General features: G+C 41.6%; 1 protein-coding gene across 6 annotated transcripts in view; it reads left to right on the top strand.

Annotated features, from left to right (window-relative positions):
* Positions 1-23,945, top strand: part of MSRB3 (methionine sulfoxide reductase B3) — a 149,319-nt gene that overhangs the window by 63,105 nt on the left and 62,269 nt on the right. For all 6 annotated transcript variants that reach the window (XM_039502034.1, XM_039502048.1, XM_039502013.1 and 3 more), the window contains one exon: positions 12,449-12,477. In XM_039502034.1, coding sequence (XP_039357968.1) covers positions 12,449-12,477 — 29 coding nt within the window. The remainder of the gene's footprint in view (positions 1-12,448; positions 12,478-23,945) is intronic.

The following is a 23,945-nucleotide window of genomic DNA, read 5'->3' as shown; positions in this document are numbered from 1 at the left end:
AGAAATGAAGTAACAGCTGCCCAAACCGAGCTTGAGCACTCCTGAATTTTGAGGTGTTCAAACCTGGAAAGCAGGTGCGGGGCGGCTGTGGGCTCCGCGGGGGAGCATGGCAGCAACTGTCTGGAGCTGCATGGAGCCAGACACGCTGGTCTGAGTGGCACAGCAAGCGGTTTGGGGGTTGGAGAAGGGGTAGGGGGTTCTGGGGGGCAGTCAAGGGAGAGGGAGCAGGGGGGGGTTGGATGGGGCAGAGGTTCGGCGGGGCAGGCAGGGGACAGGCCGCACTTGGATAGGCATGGGAGTCCCAGAGGTTTATCAGGGGACAGGTAGGGGGTGGGGTCCTGGGGGGAAGTTGGGTGGGGTCTCAGGAAGGGGCAGTTGGGGACAAGGAGAGAGAAGGCTTAGATAGGGGCAGGGGTCTCAGGAGGGGGTAATCGCGGGACAAGGACCAGTGGTGCTTAGATAGGGGGTGGGGGTTCCGGGGAGGGGGCAAGGGCTGGGATTCAAAGGGATCTGGGCTGCTAGCAGCCACAGGGAGCCCAGAGCCCTTTAATCCCAGCCTTGGCTGGGATTTAAAGGGCTCTGGTCTCCCTGCCCCTGCGGGCAGCCCAGAGCCCTCTGATTCCCTGCCGCGGCTGGGATTCAAAGGGCTCTGGGGTGCCCGCAGAGCGCCCTGTGCGGGGGATTTAGAATCCCCCGGCGGGCTGCACAGTGAGGCTCCGCGGGCCGCATGCGGCCCGGGGGCCGTATGTTGTGCAGGCCTGGTCTATAAGGTGCCACAAAAACAGCAAAGAATCCTGTGGCACAAGACTCTTTGCTGCTTTTACAGATCCAGACTAACACGGCTACCCCTCTGATACTTCAGCCCAAAAAGTTGAAGATAGGTAGCAATGGTAGCAAAAGTTGCATAGCTAGGAGAATACAAAATCTATGCTATTCAATAAATGTCTCCAGACAGAGACTGAATCGCCAATATAGTCTCTTAGGAGAGAAGTACTAGTGAAAAGAAGAAACTCCATAATGCTAACTGAAAATTTAGGCAAATAGGATTTTTTTGTTTCAGATCTTCATCTGAAACCCACATGTTTCCATTTGGCTCCTGCTGGGTGCCCAATAATTTTTCCTTTGCATCATTGTAATCTGTAAATATATATGTTTGAACTATGGACCCGTTAGTTTAGCCAGGAAGGAGACTGAAGCTTCAGTATTAATATTAACAAGCTTCAACTTTTAACATGTCTGATTTACGCTGTTTCATTACCATGTGACATGCAAGGTCAGGGAACACATGAATTTTATGCCCCAGATGAAAGACCTATTTTTTTGCTACATGCTTAAGATAGAATTCTATCTTTATCAGTAGAAGAGATAAAAAGAAACAATTAAAACTCAACATCTCTCTTCATTTAAACTGCTGATACCACCACGGGTTTATGGAGAATGTGCTTTAACTTTTTCCATAGTCAGAAGGTGTCTCAAACTTAAAAAACAATGTAATTCCTTTAAATCCAATTGTTCCATCACTGAACTTCACTGTAGCTTCACTCCATACATTCTCCCACACTGGAATATAGCTAAGGAAAGTGATGTGTTAAACACACAATGGACAAATCTCAGGAGCTCACTTTTGTAAACCTCTGCCTCTAATATCTTCTGGGCCACACTTGCTTATTGTAATCTTTTGCTGTGCCCTGTCTATTTAGTTTGTAGGATCTTTGGGATCTGTCACTTCATGGCAGTTCACAGAAAACTAGAACACCTGTACCATTACATGACTCTAGAAATGATGAATGACAAATCTAATCTGCTATTTGTTTTCTAAAGACCCAGAATTTTAAGTGTTTTATTCTTAGCTTGATTTTTCAAGGAATTTCCCTTTTACCATGCAAAAATAGCTTTTTCTCAGCAACCATGGCAGAAGGAGTTTAGAATGATCGGTGTCTTTCCTCAAAGACATACAACTGGAATTTGCACTCTGAAGTCACTTCCACAGAAGAAAATCTACAATGAATTATTTATTAAACATCAGCATTGTGCTTGATACAAGAAGTAAAGGAATAGGCAGCCTATGCAAGAGATACATAGTACAGACAAGATGCACTGGGAGGCCCAAGGAATTGACTAGTTTTTTTCCTGTAATATTATTGTTGTCTAAACTTCCAGTTCTGAGGTGCAAGAAAAGTCACCAAGTCTTAATAAAGTAGTCACTCCTTCACTGCTACCTTTGCTGGCTTCTGAAAGGAATTCTCTTTGGTAAGGGTGTCAGCTAATCCCCTCCCATGTGGTGAAAGAAATAGTAATGTATTTATTTATTCATTTTATATATTTATTTGACTTGTGTGGCACTTTTATCTGTGCTTCTGGCACCTCTCGACATTTTCAAAGCAAACCATTAGAAAAGCTAAATGCATTAATGCAGTATTTCAAGTCATTTAGCAGAGTCACAAAAATCCCATAGAACTCCACCCAGCCATATCCATAGCACAAGACCCATCTAAATCAGCTCTTAATCACCTAATTTCTATCATGCCATCTATAAGTGCCTAATCTCCCTAATTGCTTACAAAGAAAGGTGTGCTCTGCAAAGCATCCAGAAGGTTAACATATCCAGACTTGGGAAGCACAACCCTTCTGCTTACTTCCCCCAATGCACTAACTTTATAATGGTCTTACCTAGATTAACCCTCACCCAGCTCACTCCTAGTGCTTTTGGAAAGGTACTAAATTATTTGTTCCACTTTCCAGTCAGGTCTGATGTGATGGAAATAGAGCTAGCCTTAGCAGATGGTTTATATTTCCTCACCAAGTTTCGTAATGGTTTCATATGCACTCTGAATAGGAGGGAGTGATAAAACCAACTCCAGTAGTAACACTGTCTGAGAGAGCTCTTGGAGTGGACAAGCGATTGCCTCAGAATGGATAGGAGTAAACCAGAACCACTTAGCAACCCCATCCATTCCCATGAAGTGACAAGTATCCCAACACATCTTCTTCATTGACTGTATCAAAGGTAGCTGCCAAATCTTATAAAATCAGCTCACATAAATTAGCCTTCTCCATTGGTAGGAGAAAATCAGCAGTCACTGTTACCAATGTGGTTTCCACTCCAAACCCAGCTCTATAACCTGAGCGGTGAGACTCAAGGGAATCTGAGGATCAGGGGAGGTTCTATGTATTTTGCTGCCCCAAGCACGGCAGTCAGGCGGCTTTCGGCAGCGCGCCTGCGAGAGGTCTGCTGGTCCCGCGCTTTCGGTGTATTGCTGCCGAAACCGCGGGACTGGCGGACCTCCTGCAGGCATGCCGTCGAAGGCAGCCTGACTGCTGCCCTCACGGTGACCGGCAGGCTGCCCCCCGCAGCTTGCCGCCCCAAGCACGTGCTTGGTGCACTGGTGCCTGGAGCCGCCCCTGCTGAGGATGCCAGAAATTGCCAGAGTTGATCTGCCCCAATCTGATCAGTGACCTTTCCCAAAAAAGGAAGATCAGGTTGATAGTTTGAAAGATTGTTGTGCTGTATTGAGTACTGTGTTGGAATTGCAAGCTATTGCGTTTCGGGTGGGGAATATGGGCGGTTCCTTATACTGCTTGCAGGTTAGAGGACTCTGTAGTAAAGCATGCAATCAGAATCCGTCTGGAAAGAGCCAGCTCCAAGCAAGTTAGGTGAGTTGTGTCTTGCTGTCTTAGGGAGCAGCCTGTGGTTTCTCTCTGGTTTTGGGTTCATGTGTGCTATTGTTCTGAATTCTAAGATATAAAGTAGTATTATGTTGCAACCTTCCAGCAACTTACATTTTTATCTAATTTATATTTGTGTATGCTATGAACTTAAGAACTGTCAGCATCAGTCAATGATTGCCTCTTGCGTCGTAAGTTGCAGGTCATCTTTAAACAATGGTGACCTGTGAAGGTGAAGCCAGCCAAGAGTATTTTGGGGCTGTTGTATCAATGGAGTTGATACAAGTTGTTGTATATTTCAACCATACTCTGCAAAGAGTGGTCTTTTGGCTGAACAGTATTCTTCCAGAGAGCCATCTGGAAACTCCAATTCAATAAGCTCCTGAGGGTTGAAAACCATAACACAAGACTTATGTCCCTGCAGGAAAGGAACAATGCAACCACTGGTTGCCAGAGGTGGAGATCAGTCTATGGGCATAATTGCCACTTCCTCTATCTCCAGTCCCATACTCAATACTAGATCCATAATGTGGCCAGCTATATGTGTTAAACCAGAATCACCTCAGACAGTACCAGGTTTTTCATGGCAGCCATGAAATCCTGTGCTGATCCAGAAGGGAGATGGAGCAGCTGCCGATGGAATAGCTCTCCACTGGAAGCCCCTCCAGTCTCCCACTTCCCTCACAACCAAAGGCAAGTCAGAAGGCATATATTGTTCTAGGAGCTTCCCTGGCCATTGTGCTTTCTTCAGCCTGTTTCTCATTCTGGCAGTGTTGATACCCAGTATAGTAGAAGCAGCAAAGAGTCCTGTGGCACCTTATAGACTAACAGACATATTGAAGCATGAGCTTTCGTGGGTAAATACCCACTTCGTCTGTTAGTCTGTAAGGTGCCACAGGACTCTTTGCTGCTTTTACAGATCCAGACTAATATGGCTACCCCTCTGATACAGTATAATAGAGCAACACAAAGGTACAGTGCAAGAAAATGTTCTCTATCAGCAAGATAAAAGAATCCTGAAGAGGCCAATACACGAAGGGACTGCTGGAGAAAAGAAAATGGTCTTAGTGAGTCGTCAAAGACACGTGCCAGCATTGCCACTGTCTTGGTCTTCACAAAGCAATGAGTTATTTACCCCACAATAAATTATAAAGGTATCCTGATTTGATAGTGTAACCTTATTGGGAAAGGCAAGGGAAGAACTCTAAAACCATCACAAGATTTTAAAGGAGGTTTTCTAAATGCCAAGAAAGCTGTTTTGGAATTTTGTGCTGCTTGTTGGAGTTCAGTTACAGAGAAGCCTGCAGGTGGAATCAGTTGTGCTTTCATCAGTAGGAATTATGCAGTCCCTGAATGGGCTTCGAGATAAAAGTAATGGGAGCAAGGACAGTGTGGACCAGAAAAAAGAGAAGAAAAGAAACTAAATTTGAATTTTTTCCAACTCCAAAAACCTTTATTGCTAGATAGTGGATTTTGTGTGAATGGGAAATTAGTGTTAAGTAAATTTTCTATGTGGTACTAAATGTGAATTCCATCAGTGACTGAGTTTAATTCCAAAAGAGATGAGGAATGCCCTGAATTTTCTGATAGCATAGAGTAGCATTGCACAGGAGGCTTCTAGGAAATGTACCAAATGGCAATATTTGTGCAAGAAAGTTACAGTTGAAATACAGTCGAGCGGCTGGTGCTGTGACTCAGTTCACTAGCAGATGAACCCTTTGCTACAAGCCTGTGCTTTACCCAGTTTACAGGAGTCAGTGAGCAGCTGCACACTGTGCCATTCCTGGAGTTTTCACATGCCATCTATGTCCTTTGTGGCAAGTTGGAAGAGCAGTTTATCCTACAAGTCCTCAATAGCTCCTTCATGAAAGAATTACACAACTTTACTGATTAGTGAACAGGCTGAGCAGATCTTAGTGATGCGTGCAGCTGCTTCATCCCCCTCCCCCCCCCCCCCCCCCCGTTCCCAACCATGATCTCTAGCATGTGAGTACTGTCTCCCTTGGATGTAGCTACAGAGGTAGTGGGGAAAGACTTGATTCACTGTTTTTGTTTGACAAGTGTGGCTTATAGGAGCTGCAGTAACTAGAGCAAATACATTATTTAGAATTTGTAATAAGTGCATGGGTAACTTTTTAAATTCTTGCTTTGCCAACCTCTTGACAAACCTCATAATTGTTATGTTATGTATGGTTTTTCAGTAAGTCTGACAAACTCTACCAGACTGGCTGCTGCCTATAAATTTCATGGATGCTAAGACATCCTCTGCTAGTCCAGGAGCACATATAATTAGAATGTCAGCCACAATCTAGGAGACCACTAAAGCTGAGACTTCCCCCTTTGTAGATTCCCTTGATGGAACATCACCAACAGTAAGTAGAGTCTTTTCTGGGGAGGGTACAGGGAGTTGGGGGATGGCATGGTCTGTTGGGTAGAGGAAGTAGAACTTCCAGAAAGGGAAGGATATGCCTGGAGTTGGGAGACGGTGGCAGAAGAATGTGAAGCACCATAAAGGACAAAGTAAGAGAAGAGAGACACCCCCCTCCATACCAGTTGATGAACATTTAATCAGAACTCATCCAAGCAAACTTCTGAAATTGTTTAGTTTCACTACTGAGGTGCAGGCCCCTATTTAAAATGTTTAAGGGTAAGGTGTCATAAATGCCAAGGTTTCTATGGATACTAATGACCACATTCTGTCCCAAGTTACCCATGTGTAGTACCCATGGACTTCAGTGGGAGTTTCATGTGTGTCTGAGGGCAAAATTTAGCTTTACATGTTGTTTAGAAATGTCAAGTTTGTATCCTGTTTCCTGTGTTTTAAAATGCATGCCATCTTGGACTGACTACACATCAGCCTTGATGGGAAGAACTAGACTCTTCAGTCAGTCCTGGTTATTCTTTGTTAAGTTTAGTCATATTTACTGTATCTAGACTGACAGATACATTGGGCACAGTGAATAGGTATTGAACTACATAACAAGCTGCAGAAAATTCACATATGTTGTCTACAATAACATTAATATAAACATTGGGAGAAAATCATTCTGGAGTTACTCTGTTGACCACAGTTGAGTTAAAACTGTTCTTTTCAGTTCAGTAGGTTGAACACAAGCACACAATAACAACCTACAGTTAATGAAGTTGTTTCTCTTACAGGCTGGGAAGGGGAGAGATTTTTCTTTTTTAAATACTTGGAAGGTGCTCAGATACCACACTAATGGGGTTGTATAAATCCCTGGATGGATAATTACACCAGGTATTAGTTTTCAATCCATGGTGTTTTTTCTCTTTCTTTTTGGAAACTTGTCTTGTTGGTTGGGTTTTGGTGCATCAATAGGGTTTGTGAGCATTTTCGGTTGAGGTGCTGTCTATGCTTGGAAAGGGGAAGAGGATGCTGATAATGCTTCTTATCTTAGTATTATCTGTATTGAGGAAAAATTGGGAAGAATGATTAGAGATTTTATTTCATTCTGCCAGCAGTGATCAGGACATCAGTTTGATTGCAATTGGCCAGACCTCTTGTATGCATGTTCTACATCTGTCTCTCCCCAGCCCCCGGCCATAGACAGTCTGGAGCATAGTTTAGTCATACTACCCTATGGAAAAGTAGAAAGTAATAAGTGAAGAAAGTTGGCCCATAGTTACCATTTATGTTTCCAACTCCAACAGATTCTTGATCAACGAAAGCTCTGTTTTGGGTGGTATGAAATTGCTAATATTTCCCCTGCCAAAGCTATGCCTGGTATCATTGGGGAAAGCAAAAAGATAGCGTGGTATTTTATATAGATACGAGTCTGAGGGAAAAGTACTGACCAACTGAAAGGAGCCAATGCTCTCTCCCTCCCTCTTGTAACTATTATAAGGACAAGAGCTGTTGTAAAGATAGGAACTAATGAGGCTGCAGCAGATGCTATTCGAGGAGGCAGTGAGCTTTACAATATCTGTTCCCTGTGTTCACTTAATTCCAACAAAAACAAATCTCCCACTCAGTTGTGAAGAAGGCTAAAGAATCTGATAGAGACTCAGACAGGGAAGGACAGAGGAAGAAAAATGAGTAATGTTGAGCTGCTAATGTTGAGCTGCTGCAGAAGATCAGTGGAATTCTCTATTAAACAACTGTGGGTAATTTCCTCCCCACCCCGCAAAAAAAACCCAACCCTGCCCCACTGACAAATGGCAAATCAAATGCCAGATATCCACAGTTGTATTTATGCCACTACTAGCCCATCTGCAATATGTGCCACAGGCCAGTTGTTACATTTCAGTTATATTCTGGAAGAATATATGACAAAGTCAACAGCATAGAAACATTTTGAGAGAGACGAGGTGGATGAGATAATATCTTTTATTGGACCAACTTTTTGTTGGTGAGAGAGACTCGGTTTTGAGCTCCAGAAAGCTCTTCTTCAAAATCATTTTGTGGTTCTCACTGCTCAGTTTTTCTCTCTCTCTTTGTTGGGAGAGAGGCTTCAGGGTCAAAACATCAGGTTTAAAGCACCTAGACATCCTGGAACCACAGGTTCAATTCCTCTCAAGGTTGATTCATCTTTCCAAAGTAGATAAGTTCACTAACTTGCAATTTATTGTGTTTGACCTTCAAAAGAGAGGCTTTCTCCACCCCTGTGAATATTTATAGATCTCATGGCACCTTCTGTAAGAGTAAGAATCTGTCTGAATGTCCTTAGCTAAAATTTCCCAATGCTCCAGTTTCATTATTTTTTGTTTTTTCTGTGTTGGTAGTTTTGTTTGCTTGCCCTGCATTCCAGTGTGATGCTATATGTTTATGGATTGTAAAGCACTTTGCGATGAAAGGCAATTTATAAATGTACATCCGGAGCTGTCCCTTGGGACGGTGAATCGGGGGACAGCTCCGGGCCCTGCGCTTTGGGGGGCCCAGTGGGCCGGTGCAGATGGCCAGTGTGGTTGGTCCCGTAAGTGACGGGTCAGTCCTGGAAGTGACGGATTCGTCACTTCTACCCTGGGCCCTGCACTGCCCTAGGGATGGCCCTGTGTACAACAGTACAATCTTCTGCTCCCTGTGCGTCTGAATGCTGCTGTTACTTTCAGAACACTCCCATAGGGCAAAAGAGAAGGGAATATACAGGAGGGATAAAAGATGAAGAATGAGAATCACAAGAGTTTTAGTTAAGCAATAGACTTATTACAATCAAGGAAAAACAAACAATGGAAATAATTAAAAGTAGTTTACAAAGTGAGTACGTGGTTCCACGTCATAGATCTTGCTCAGGGCCGGCTCCAGGCACCAGCTTATCAAGCAGGTGCTTGGGGCGGCACTTTCAGGTATTCGGCGGCAATTCGGCGGAAGGTCCCTCACTCCCGCTCAGAGTGAAGGACCTTCTGCTGAATTGCCGCAGATTGCGATCGCAGCTTTTTTCTTTTTTCTTTTTTTTTTTTTGGCTGCTTGGGGCGGCAAAACCCTTGGAGCTGGCCCTGATCTTGCTTTGCAGGATACTCAGATTGGAGCAAATAACAGAACCACAAAGTCCTTCCTGCTAGTTAATGTAATTTAGAAATGGTAACGTAATAAAGTCATAGGGAATATTTTTATTTTTAATAGGACAAGTTATCCTTGGAACTTACTTCCAGGAATTTGTTTGATATGGTCTCTGATATTGGTGTTTCCTTATTCTCACTTTTAATGGCCATATGAACCTAGTTTCTGATACATTAATCTCTGTATTGTAAAGGGAGAAATATGTTGATTTTTAGGTCTAGGATGAAATCCTGGTTTCATTTATGGCATTGGAAGCTTTGCTATTGCCTTCAATGGGACCAGCATTTTACCCCTAAATTCTAGCCGTACCTCCTTCAACCACTTGAAACAAAAACATCTTCTTAAACATCTTCCTCCTTGACGTTTGAATCCTTCAATTCCTGGAGGATTGCTCTTTCATTCTTTCCTCTAACTCATTGCGTAGTTTTAGTGTCAGAGACACTTCATTGTCCTTGACCTTTTTTTCCCTTTTTCAATTCTTCAATCAATACTATTTCTGTAATACTGTGTCCTAAATTTTGCCTAGTACGCCAAGATTTGGTCTGTGTAGCCCTCTCTACAGTAGTATAATGTTCTCTTAGTCAATGATTTCTATGGCAACATCCCAGTGTTCTGTTTGCTTTCATAGCAACTGCTAGACATTAAGTTCTATTCATTTCTTACCCCAGATCGGTTTCCTGGTTTTCTGTCCTGTAATTTATGACTATTTAGAGCTTTAGTACTCATTACATTGCCCAGTGACCCCTGGCAACCCCCTCCCCCCACTACTTTCTGGCTTGGTGGTTGTTGCAGCAACTCACAGTGTGTTACATTTCGCATGACAAGGTGAATGACAGGTCTCCAGCCCAATCAAAAAGCCTATTCCTGTTTCTAGCGTATGACACTGCATATCCAGATAGCACAGGAGCGGCCATGCTGTGTAATGTCATGCAGTAAAAGCTGTTTCACAAAAGGAAAAAAGTAAAGCCTGAAGCAGCCCAATCATGAGGGAAGAACAAATACAGATGAAGTAGCATGTTTATTGCCACAAAATTAACCGCTGAATAGAGCTAAAGAGAGATGAGATCTATATTGCATCTAGGTGTTGTTAATGAGAGTGAAAAGTGATTGACTGTTTTTGATAACAAGGTTTTTGGAACTAATTTCCTCTGTCTACAAAATTTGCCCAAATTAAACTGGTGGGAAACCAGAGAACTTCAGTGAAGCTGTCCCGCTATGGCCTTTTGGGATCCTGGTCCTCTTTAAGAAGAGAAGTTGCACTGTCAACTCTCTTTGGAAAATATGCCATGTAGGGGGCACATAGTGATTCTATGGATCCCATATTCATATTAATTGTATTGATGCTCAGTAAGTCCAGGCATCTGAGGTGTTCAAATAACATGGTGATGGGTATGATCGAACTGCATAAAGAGATACAGTACAACTTGGTGAGAGTATGTTAAGCAAAATATACTGAATCTCTTTGTTTGGAATAGCTCTGAATTTTTTTATTTTGGTATGAACTCTGTGGGAATACCCATTGTAAGTCACATGCATAAATATTTGCAAAACCAGGCCCTTACACTCCAGTATTAAAAAGGAACTAAAATAGAGTGGTAACTGCAGCTTTTCCCATTGTGTTGATTTTGAATGTATATGAATTACATGTTTTCTTTGTTTAATGCTTCTGTTAGCTCTTGGTAAAAGTAAATTAGAATGTGTTTCGGCTGAAAATATCACTGTACTTTCTTCTCCACTCCATCCTTTGACCAAAGTGAGATTTTCATTTAAACTGTTCAAGAGGGGGAAATGGGGAGAGGTGGGAAGGGAAAAGGGAGGCAGGTACATTTCTAGTTTCCCTTTTGATTTTTAACTCACCCCCTCCCTTTCTCTTGTTTTCCCCCCTTCTTCCATTAATATTCATTGCATACATTTGTCCAATTTTCTTAAACATAGAGGATTGACATTAATTTGATCTTCTAGATTCTCACTTTATGATTATCTTGACATTGTTTTTAGACATGTCAAAGTGTGTGTGTGTGTGTATATATATATATATATAATATATATAATCTAAAACAAAGAAATATCTATATTTTGTCTCTGTACTTTAGTTATTTTTCATAAAGCAAGGTTGTAGCTTCCAAAGCCACCCCAGCATCCTGTCACGGATTAAAAGAACCAAACGTTTTATTTCCCTCTTGGTTAAATGTGTTTCCCCAAAAAGTCTTTCTGCCAGTTAACTTCCTCCTGCTGGTCAGTTCTTGTATCTTGCTGTGGCAGCTGTGAACATATATACAACTGATTGAGCGATATACATCTGACTGGAGCATGCCCGCTAATTGGTTTGAGAGCTAGATATAGACAATGCTGTCTTATAGCCGCTTGTGCAGATAGGCCCAGTGGTAGGGTTAATTCTGCTTGACAGCACATCAGCCGCATCTTGAGAATAATTACCCAACTTAAGTTTTCCCACAGCTGAACCGAGAGCTTCAAAGGCTTCTGAATTTACAACTATTATTAACCGATATCTGAAACATAATGTTCCCACAAGGGCTAGACTTTTTCTCCTTCTTATTAAATGTACAGGTTATTAGGTTCATTTGCTATGTGCTAAGCTCTTAGAGGACAATACTCCTTGTTAGAGAGTGAAAATCTGTAGTACACAAGAAGAAGGATAATTGTGCATCTAGCACACATCATTATCTTTGCTAAGACATCAGAATCAGTTCAAATTGTGTTTAAAGAGAACAAAACTATTTTTTCTATTTGCAGAGTGAGGAAATTAAAGACACACACAGAACCCTCATAAGTTGTTGTCCAACTACTGATCATTGTATACAAAACATATGATATTAATGAAAGATTATCTGGTTCAAAAATAGATTAGAAACGTTCATGAATACATGGAATCCTGTTAATTACTTTTTGAAAACTAAAATGAATGAGAACAATATGTATTTCATAACGAGTATGTGCTGTAATACATAGTTACATAACTTAATCCTGGTTTTATATTTATATCCTGTGTTTGGTTTCCCTTGTGTGGTTTTTTTTTTCTTTCTTTTAAAATTTCTCTTCTTTGTCTCTGTACATTGTGCAAATCCAATAAAAGTATTAAACATGAAAAGCAGCATTTGGGATTAAAATCAATTTGCATGCATGAATTATTAAAACAGAGGTATGTCTACTTCTTAAAAACAGTAGTTTTTTTCCTCTTGTCAGCTAGTTTCCATGATTAAAAGCAGTTCTTATAATGTAAGTTATTTCTGTTTCCCTTTGCAGGTCAGAAACAAAGTTTGACTCCAATTCAGGTATGTTTAGATTTACAATGTCATGCTGAATACACTATATTCATGTTCTACTCATCAGACTAATTTATCAGTTCAGCTTCAATTTGAATGAGACTGAGGCAAGCCAGTCTTGAAAAGGATCTGAGTTTTCTCACCACCTAAGAATAGCACTGTTATTGCTGATGCCTTTAATTCATTCCCTTCATTGATTCATATCTTTTTACTTTCTTCTTTTTACCTTGAGATGATCACCAGGAAGCCATTGTTTTGCAGTAAATTTTAATGGATCCATTTACAAAAAATCATCATAATAAAAAGTAAAGCAAATAGAGGAGAGGTAGAGTTTGGTAATTATCATTACCTTTTAAAAAAGAATATTTTTCTTCCTCATGGACGAAGACATTTCATGGGAATTTGAATTCTGTGCAGCCTGTATGTCAAGAAGCAGGTGATTTGTCATGAAATTTTCATGACAGATGCATGTACACAATGCATGCCAGACCTTCTTTCTAGTAGGTTTACCAAAAGGCAATATCTCTCAACTTACCTTTTAAAAGAATTTTAATGTGTTACAGGGAAAAAAGCGAAGGTGTTCTCCAAATGAGGATGGTGAAAGCAGACTGCCACTTGTTAAGCTACTTATACCCGGGTGTTTATTGAAGTTATAAAATAGTATACCCTTAAATTGTAAAAATAATTTCTTATACTGAGAGCAGCTGAAATGTCTATTAGGTGAAATAGTCGCTCAAAAATACATATCTTAGTTAAGAGGGAAAATATTATTTTAAATAGAAAAACAATATTAATATAAGTTCAGAGCAGTCTTGTAATTAAGTTAATGTTACCCCATGAATTTATTTAATGCAGGGTTTTAAATTGTTATACTTCTGAAAATTCTACAATGTTAGTGACCTAGAAGTCTCTCGGAAATTACATATTTCCTTTCTTCCCATTTACAACAGTGATCTCAATTTGAATTGTGAGGTACCTGTACAATTTTTCCTTTTTTTTTTTTTTTTTTTTTACACTGGACTGTATCTTTGCAGCAGCCAGTGTTGGGCATGAAATCTGCAGAGTGAAGGACTTACAAGACCCAATTCATGATTTATATATAATTGAATGATATTGTTGTGGTTTTAATTGTTGTGTTTGGGGTTCCTAGTTGCAGGTATTGCTCAAGTGAGGTAAATGCTTATTTTGGTGCCCATGGCTTGTGAATATGTAATGGAAGGGCAAGGTAGTTTTTAAATGATGTAGTTTTATAAAAAATACTCTAAAGATGGCATGGAACAGAACTACCAACTGTTGCTCTTCCTTTTTGCCTAATTGGAATGAAAATGCTCGTTAAAGAATTCCCGTTTAAAGTGTGAACAAGGACTCTGGTATTCTGTTTGGTTTTGTTCTTTCTCTCCTGATGGGCAATATTTGCCAGGCTTTTTCTTTAGAGTGACTACGCTGGGAATAGAAAGAGGGTAGAGGCATAGAAGGCTTAGTGGGATATTGAGGCCACCTCGTAGTCCATGCCAGAGAGCTGCTTTGAACATTCTGTCAATCACCATGCTTGGGAAATCCCCTACCTCTGCTATGAATGTGTCTTTAACATGGACAGATATGGTAGCACCCACCTTTAGCACCATGATGTATGTGGCTTCATCCTTCTGAAATGTGTAAAGTTGGTATGTTGCCTGTCAGTGATGGAGAATCCACCATGACCTTTGGTAAATTGTTCCAATAGTTAATTATGCTCCCTGTTAAAAAATTATACCTTATTTCCAGTCTGAATTTGTCAAGCGTCAACTTCCAGGCATTGGATTGTGTTTATATCTTTCTCTGCTAGATTGAAGAGCCCATTATTAAATATTTGTTTCCTAGATAGGTATTTATAGACTGTAATCAAGTCACCCATTAACCGTCTGTTTGTTAAACTAAATAGATTGAGCTCCTTGAGTCTATCACTATAAGGCAGGTTTTCTGATCCTTTAATCATTCTTGTGGCTCTTCTTTGCACTCTCTCTGATTTATTAACATCCTTTACCAACATGCAGGATGTATGAATTGTAGGAATATTGCTCTGGCTGTCCTGTTCCATCTGTCTTTCTGCACATCTCTATTTCAAAACAGAAAGATGTACACCTAGGACTTTAAAAAGCAAGAGTCCTGTGGCACCTTATAGACTAACAGATGTATTGGAGTATAAGCTTTCATGGGTGAATACCCACTTCATCAGACGTATTCACCCATGAAAACTTATGCTCGAATACATCTGTTAGTCTATAAGGTGCCACAGGACTCTTTGCTGCTTTTTGCAGATCCAGACTAACACGGCTACCCCTCTGATACCTTGGACTTTGTTATTCCCAAATACTCCACGTATAGACAATGTTATGATGGCAAAATAATGCCTTGTTCCTTTTCAGCTTTGAAAATGGATTAATCTTTTATTCCAGAATAAGAATGCTCATGCATTGAGTTATTCAAAAATAGCTATTGCACTTTATAAATTCACACCTACCTTAATCCAAATTAACTTTCAAGGGTAGACAAGCCCTTAGTGGTCACTCTCTGTATGTATTTGGTGGGATGGGAAGAATGGAAACTATTCTTGAAGCGCAAAAATCTGCTCTAGGGCAAGAGAGGGAGAATTTCCTTCTGTTTCTTTTCTAGCAATGTGTGAAAATATTGAAAAATAAAAAAAGACAAGACTATTTTTTTTCTGACGTTGGCACAAAGTCTGGAATGCAGCTTTAAAAAAAAGTCTAATAGGTTCACTATAAATTCAGACTTTGGAAACACTGTACAACACTGAAATATTAGGCAGACATTGTCAAAGGAAGATTAATTTGAACTTGAACATTTAACTTAAAAGTGTGCTGTAAAATTTCTGTATGGATAATCAGTATTTATCATGTAAATAGCTAGAACATCTGTACAGGGGACATAGTTTTCATCCTCATGACTAAAAATTTTGTCTGAGAAACTTTTTTGCACGCTAATTTTGTATCTTTATCAAGGGAAAAATTATGCCTCAAATATGAAATTAGCTTCATGCTGTAAACGTTCTTAGGTGACAAAATGACTGTGGTTTACTTTTATATCATGGTGTTATGGATTTAAATAATTTAAAAAACAAAAATATATTAAAGCAAAAAAATCTATTGTAAGAAATACTTTAAAAAATATGGTATTTGTCCTACTTTTCTCTCAAAATTTGCCATTTGTCATAGTAACCCATGAAAAACAAAGCTGAGAATATGTTCTTAGCGTTTTGTAGGGTATCGTTTAGATTATGCTATTCTATTATTATTATGTATTATTAATTAAAAATAAATTGTAGAGAGGCCCCATTGTGGTTGGTTGGAAATTAAGGTGGCATTTTGGAACAAAATTCAACAGGTTCATATTCTCTTGTTGTAGATCAGTATCATGCTGCTGACAGTAAATTAGATTGGATTAATGTTGTGTAGCCTTGTAGTGGTATATCTGACATGGAAGGATTTTAAATTAAGGGAAATGTCAATCTTAGTAATAAAATAATAATACTTAATATTTATATAACATGCTTAATCTGTAGACCTCAAAGCAGATAGCAAAGGATCGTTATCGCCATTTTACTAGTGGGGAACCAGAGTCACAGCTAGGTGGATTAAGTTGCCAGTATTACACAGTGTGAGAACCACAGAGTCAGAATAAATTCCAAGTCTCCTTACTCCCTGTTTGCGGCCTTATCCGTTGAACTATGCTGCATTTTATAAACAGTGTAGCTGACAAGTAGCCACATCATTGTGAAGTCAAATTTGTTCTGCTCAAGAGAAAAAGTTCATTTTATGTTGGCAGATACTTACAGATGGCCTAGACTGTGTAGAGAGTTGTATTATTATTAGGATAGTGCTCAGTTATCCTGATCATGGCCAGCGACCCATTGCACTAGGTACCCATTGCAGAAACATAAAAGTAGTCTCTTTCCCCAAGAGCTTACAAATTGTCTAGTGCTCTACACTTAAAGAAATGCCACAATAGAACTGGGGATTGCATTTTTCTTGATCAACTGGCCAATGCTTAACCACTTCATTCTGCTTGTGGCGTTTTTACCCACCTGGTTCTCCTTTGTCCCTGAGCACAACTGAGCAGAAAGCAGGCAACCTTCCTCGATGAGAACTCAGAGGTGATTGGGAGGCAGGCTGAACTGAGTGGGAGTAAAAGGCAGAAGTGCATTCATGTGTTTGAAAGAGGGGCCAATCCTTTCTTCACTCAGGGCATCAGGCACCATTGCTTTACAATGAGTCTATTGCATATAAATTGGATTGTGAGTGAACAGGTGATTAGCAGAAAAGAAAGATAGGCATGCATGTCTGCTGGTATATGGGGAGAGTTTTAATGTGCTGTATGGAATGGATTGTAAAATATAAGAATTGTGTACATGGTCCTTTTTCACTCTGGATAATGTGTATATTTCAGGTGATTGCACACACTTTGGTGGTAGTAAAGTACCTAAAAACAACCCTAGTGTGATGGTATCACTGAAGAGAACTTATCTTGTAGAACCTTTAGCTACCACTTAGTTGTTCCTCTGATTGTTTTTCTGTTGATTCCCCCTCCCCACCCCATATCAGGGAACCTGCCTCCTCCATATGTTCCCCTGGAACTGCAACTCAGAGTTCAAGTGTCACATTAGCAGGAACTTCCCTAATTTAATTTCAAAAGAGGCGGAAGTGCTGACGCAAAATGTCAATGAGCACTTTCATCTCTTGTTCATGTAACCCTTTTGCCATGTGTCATTGGCAGCAACAAGGGCTGGGTTAAATGATAAAACTCACAAACACCATCTGCTGGAGCCCCCACCCAGAAACCTGAGAAAAATGCTAAAGCTTCCCTGGACACCCTTAACAGGCAATACATCCCTACTTACAAGCACAGAGTTTGTATATAAATCAAGGATTTAAGGGGACACAGCATTAACTTGGGAAAATGCAGCTACAACATATATAAACACTAATAATTAAGTAAAACACCCAGCTCGCGGTATCTCTGGCAGTAGTCCTTTAATTGGATAGACACATCCCCAGAGTCTGGGAGTGCATTCAGGCAGGCCTGTCTCCAGCTTCTAGGGGGGAGTGCTGCCTGGTCTGCCTTGAGTCTCCAACACCTAACACATCTATGGTGATTTCCGCTTTACAGGAGGCCTTCAATGGAGTTCGCTCAGGGCTGCTGCTGCCTTCTGCAGCTTAGCAAAGAGCCGCCTCTGTGCCTCTTGCCACAAATCCATCTCTGTGCCTGTTGACTCTCACTGTGGAGTCACCTCTGTGTCATCTCTTTGCCAAGTCTTCCGGGTGGGGCATTGCATGTAGGACCATATAGCAGAGTCCCTGCCACAGTGTAGGAGCACCTGACCCTTCCTTCTTTCTCTGTTCATTCCCATCACCCTACCAGTTCAGAGTTTGTGCACAGTTCTGTTCATTCTTCAAGGTGTCACTGGAGGATTTCTGGGTAAAAAGCTTATGCAAATGAGCTATCTCTGTAGCCATACTCCCCCCTGTTCACCAGGAGATGGTGACAGAGAGCTCTTCCCCTATGGAGCTTCTGTCTGTCTGGAGTCCTGAGTAAACAGCTTCAGAAACAGCTTTTGTCCACCCTTTCCCCTGTTCACCAACTTCTGAATTTATGCTGGGGAAACTGTGGTAGGTTTGGACCACAGGGCTTATGTTCAGGAATGGAGCTTTGAAAGAAAACGTTACAAAATTTAGAAGATGCATTATGTCACTGCTCAGGGACACTGTGTAAGACACAGATGATAGTGATGGTGAAAGTAGGGGGTAATGGGAAAAAAGGAAGGAATTAAAAAAAAAGTGTATAACTTCATTTGTACTCCAGTGGTATAATGTCAAGTAAACATTTTCCTCACTCAGACTAGAGAATGGATGAAGTTAAGAATGTAGAAACCTTGTAAAATGAGAAAAGTGCAAATTCTGTGCATCTGAGACAGACATTTGCAGCAGTTGAATACACAAATGCACGCAAGGATGCACACTGTGTTGCATTTAATTTTGTTGCATTTGCTGATGAAAGTTAACCTGACTTGATATGTTTGTTCCTCTAAAAATGAAAGTCCTTCTCTTGAGCAAGTGCAACATCTTCAGAGACGGTTTCTCTCCTGTCTCACTCCTTTATTTATCTATCTGTTTAGAAATGCAAAATATACAGTGCCTTTATTTATCTGTCACTCCCTTGAGAGTTATTTTGAAAAACAATCCCGTTAAAGTCTGCAGCTAACCTACAACAGTCACCAACAAAACTCATCCCCAACTAAAGCATGTCCCAAGCGAAAACGAAACATCAGTTTTCACTGGACCCTTCCTCCCCCAAAAGCCCAAGATTCAAATGTGGACCAAACAATCAAACATTTTATCAATGCCTACTAAAAATTTTTTTAGGAATGTTTAATAGATTTAGACCTCATTTAAAGACAGGAAAGGGATCCTCTGGAGGGTATAGTAAACTCAAATTAATATCTATAATATACTGAGGAATGCTCACGAACTGGGACAAAACATTTTGACATATCTAATTCATAAAGGAATGAAGAACTAAATACTGCCCTGACTTGTGATAACTAAAATTGATCAGCAGCCTGGTCTATTTTCTCTTTGCTACATAGGAGTAGAAAAGTTGGTCAGATTGTTCAACATACATCACAGTATCTGGATTTATGGTAGCTCCTTAGGGCTTGTCTACACTGCAAAGTTAAATCGACTTTATCTAATTTGACCTCGAGTCTCCGAATTAAGTCGATTGTGCATGGCCACACCATGCTCATTGTCTTAATGGAGTGTGTCCTCACTAGCAGCGCCTGCATCGATGCACAAAGCAGTGCATCATGGGTAGCTATCCCAAAGTGCAGTGTGCCATAGTATGTTTTGGGAAGTTTATGCACTGCCTCATGGGACCAAAACATTGTTGCAGGGGAGAATGGGAACATTGCGTCAGCATCCCATGATGCACTATCCTCCCGCCCTCATATCAACGGCAAACAACCCAGTGGTTTTCGCGCTTAAATCGGCCGTGCATACACCATAACCCCAGAAGCATGGAGCCTGCTCAGTTGAGCACTCTTGCTGTGAGCATCTGAAACACTTCGTGCCTTCTCCTGCAGTGTTTCCAGAGCCGAAGTAAGGTCCACTGCGCGGAACGTAGTGATGTCCTGCAAGCAGCCCTGCTGCAAGCTGAAAAAAAAACAATTCACAGTTGCTGCTGGCAGTCACAGAGCAGCTGTACTCTGAGCGCTGTTTCTGGTCCCGTGAAACAAGCACTGACTGGTGGGACTGCATCGTTTTGCAGGTATGGGATGATGAGCAGTGGCTGCAGAACTTTAGAATGCAGAAGGCCACCTTCCAGGAACTTTGTGCAGAGCTTTCCTCTGCCCTGCAGTTCAGCAACACAAAAATGAGAGCTGCTCTGACAGAGGAGAAGTGAGTGGCAATCGCTATATGGAAGCTTGCAACGGCAGATAGTTACCGATCAATGGGGAATCAATTTGGAGTTGGTACATTAACCATGGGAGCTGCTGTGCTCCAAGTGTGCAGGGCCATTAATCAACTTCTGCTACAAAGGGTAGTGAGTCTGGGAAATGTGTGAGACATAGTGGATGGTTTTGCCACGATGGGGTTCCCTAATTGTGGTGGGGCGATAGATGGCACGCATATCCCCATCTTGGCACCAGACCATGTTACCAAAGAGTACATAAACCAAAAGGGATACTTTTCAATGGTGTTGCAAGCGCTAGTGGATCACAGGGGGCATTTCACTGACATTAACATAGGATGGTTGGGAAAGGTTCATGACGTGCGCATCTTTAGGAACTCGGGTCTGTTCAAAAAGCTGCAATCCAGGACTTTCTTTCCAGACCACAAAATGAACATTGATGACATTGAGATGCCTATAGTTCTCCTGGGGGACAAAGCCTATCCCTTGCTGTCATGACTCATGAACCCGTACACCAGCCACCTGGACAGCAGTAGGTAATGGATTAGCAAGTGCAGAATGGTGGTTGAATCTGCTTTTGGCCATTTAAAAGGGCGCTGGAGAAGTTTACTAACAAGGTTGGACCTTAGTGAGGAGAACATCCCCATGGTTATAGCTGCGTGCTGTGTGGTCCATAATATCTGTGAGTAAAAAAGGGGGGAAATTTTCTGTAGGGGTGGGCAGTTGAGGCAGATTGCATGGCATCCATTTTTGAGCAGCCAAACACCAGGGCAATAAGAAGAGCACAGCAAGGGGAGCTGCATATCCATGAGGCTTTAAAAAGCCGTTTCAGTAATGAGTCACAGTAATGTAAGCTGCTTGTCTGCACAGTGCTTTCCCAAAGCTTCACCTGGTTTGTATCACCGTCCCTGTAAAGCCAACCCCCTGCCCAAGCCCACTGTTTCTACTCAATAAAGAACATTTATTTCTCAAATCCATTTACTTTATTTAACAAACATAAGTAAAGAGGGAGAACAGAAAAAAAAAGTTAGCCTTGGGGAAAAGGGGTTGTAAAGTTGGAACAGGAGAAACATTTTCAGCTGTGTAACATAACACCGCATTCCAGACCATCAAAGGTCTTTGAATGGGTGCCTTCTGTTCCTTGTACCCTCCCCCTGAGTTAAATGAAAGGAATAATGGACTTTTCGCCCAGGCCTCATGGAACGCTTGGGGGAGGGTGATTCTGTGCCAGGTGATGCTGGCTGGCTGTCCACCAGGGTCTTCAGAGGGACTCTCCTCCCTCCTGCTTCTGTTCCTGCAGTTCAACCAGATGCCTCAACATGTCTAATTGGTCTCTCATAATCTGAAGTATCTCATCCTGCGCCGCACAGTCGTGCTCATGGGAAGCTTTTCTGCTCTCCATGTCCATGTCTAACTTCTCAGACAGTGAAATCCTCCATGCTCTCAGCTCTGTGTCAGAAGTCCCAGAGGCATTCATTATCTCAGTGAACATGTCCTCCCACGTTCTCTTTCTTCCCGTTCTAATCACTGGAAGTCTGCTTTCAGGTGTTGGTGACACACTGAAGGACACATTTACAGTTGTCGGTCATAAGGAAAAGAGAAAGGGACCATGCAGAAATGTTTCCATAGCAAGGCTGTTTTCATTTAAAAAACAAACAAACAAAAAAGAAACACAACTTATTACACTAGGTGCAAGCCATAATATAATCAGAATCCGTAACCATTCGCTGCGCCATTTTGCTGTTCTAGTGATGGTGAGTAGCCTTCCCACCCCCTGAGTCATGGGAGACCGCATTTTTAATGAAGTTTATGGCAGGCGCATGTCAAGAGCCTGTCAAACAATCGCCCCTTCCCATAGCACCATGGAAAGCTGTTTACGAACAACGGGAGGGGGGAATGTTTTCACTGCCAAATTACAGAATCTCACATGTGAGGCCCCAGTCCCCTATCAGCTGCTTAAACTACTTGCCAACCCATGCTGAGCGTGGTTTGATGATCTGGAATGGGAGGTGTGTGTGGGGGGGTCTACATGCTCTTTTTTTCTTGTAAGAGCACTTTTAATGAGAACTTCCCCCGTTTCCCCTAGGCGACCCTATGTGACATCAGTCTTCTGATAACAGAGGTGGAAAGGAAGGAGATGCTGCATCTGGGTATAGATCTGGTCCTTATGCTGGTATGCTATGTACCACAATGATACCAGCAGAATTAATTCCAGAGAACTGTTCTCATGGGATGGGCTCCACCTGAGTAGGGAAGGAAGTAGAATTCTAGGGGGGAGGCTGGCTCATCTGATTAAACAAGCTTTAAACTAGACATTGGGGGGAGACGGTTGGGAGAGGTCCAGGTACTCTCCATGCCAAATTTATACATTGAGAGGGAGAACAACAGGATAACAACAGATATAGCCAGAGGGGGAGGATTAGGTATAAGGAAGAGTGACTCTGAGCCCATTTTCTCTATCAGTTTGAGCCTCCAGAACCCTGCCTTGTTGAGCCAGACATGTCAGTCTGCTCCAGCACAGACCATGGGTCTGAACCATGCACCCCAACACTGCAGATTTAAGGTAACCTGGTAAATGGTTTTCAGTTATCTCCAGCACCCAGACACCCAGCTCCCAAATAAATCTGTTTTACTCTATATAAAGCCTATACAGGGTAAACTCATAAATTGTCCGCCCTCTATAACACTGATAGAGAGAGATGCACAGCTGTTTACTCCTCCAGGTATTATTTACTTACTCTGGGTTGATTAATAAGCAAAGTGATTTTATTAAATATAAAAAGTAGGATTTAAGTGGTTCCAAGTAATAACAGACAGAACAAAGTAAGTTAGCAAGCAAAATAAAACAAAACACGCAAGTCTAAGCCTAATACATTAAGAAACTGATTACAGATGAAATCTCACCCCCAGAGATGTTCCAATAAGCTTCTTTCACAGACTGGACTCCTTCCTAGTCTTGGTCCAGCAACCACTCTCACCCCCAGAGTTACTGTCCTTTGTTCCAGTTTCTTTCAGGCATCTCTTGGGGGTGGCAAGGCCATCTCTTGAGCTAGCTGAAGACAAAATGGAGAGCCTTCCAGGGCCTTTTATATTCTCTCTCTTGTGGGCAGAATCTCCTTTGTTCTTCTATGCAAAGTCATAACAACTAGGTGGCGTTTGTAGCCACCTATGCAAGTCACAGGTCCATGAATGATTCAGCTTTTTGCAGGCCCACGCCATTGTTTACATGTTAGTTTGAATGTTCCCAGGAAAGCTCAGATGCGGATTGGCATCTCTCAAAGTCCATTGTCAGTTAAGTGTTTCTTGATTGGGCACTTTCTGAGAATAGTCCTTTCTCAAGAAGCTGACCAAATGCTTCACTGAGGCTACTTAGAATCAAACACATTGAGATACAAGTACATTGCCAATATTCATAGCTTCAAATACAAGAATGATACACACATACAGACAGCATAATCATAACCAGCAAACTACAACCTTTCCATAGACACCCCACTTGATCTCCTCTGTACAAGACCTGGTGAAACCAGAGGATCCGGGTTGCAACAATGATGTATATGATAACGGTTCATGTCAATAAAGTCACATATTCATAATGGACCTTGGCTAGGTATACTATTGCCTGCTACCACTTGCATTCCTCTTCTTGGCTTTCTTACTGTTTCTAAGGGTATGTCTACATTACCAGAGTAGTTCGATTCTACTTAAATCGAATTTGTGGAACCGATATTACAAAGTCGAATGTGTGTATCCACACTAAGGACAGTAATTCGACTTTGTGAGTCCACACTAACGGGGCAAGCGTCGACATTGGAAGCGGTGCACTGTGGGCAGCTATCCCACAGTTCCCACAGTCCCCGCTGCCCATTGGAATTCTGGGTAGAGCCCCCAATGCCTGCTGGGGGAAAAAATGTGTCGAGGGTGGTTTTGGGTAACTGTCGTCATTCAACCGTCACTCCCACCGGCGGGCAATCAGTTCGCGCACTTCTCTGGTGAGTGACAGCGCGGACGCC

This window comes from Mauremys reevesii, linkage group 1, assembly GCF_016161935.1.
Source record: "Mauremys reevesii isolate NIE-2019 linkage group 1, ASM1616193v1, whole genome shotgun sequence".
NCBI lineage: Eukaryota > Metazoa > Chordata > Testudines > Geoemydidae > Mauremys > Mauremys reevesii.
The sequence above is the reverse complement of the archived record's forward strand: the minus strand, read 5'-3'. Positions and strand labels throughout refer to the sequence as shown.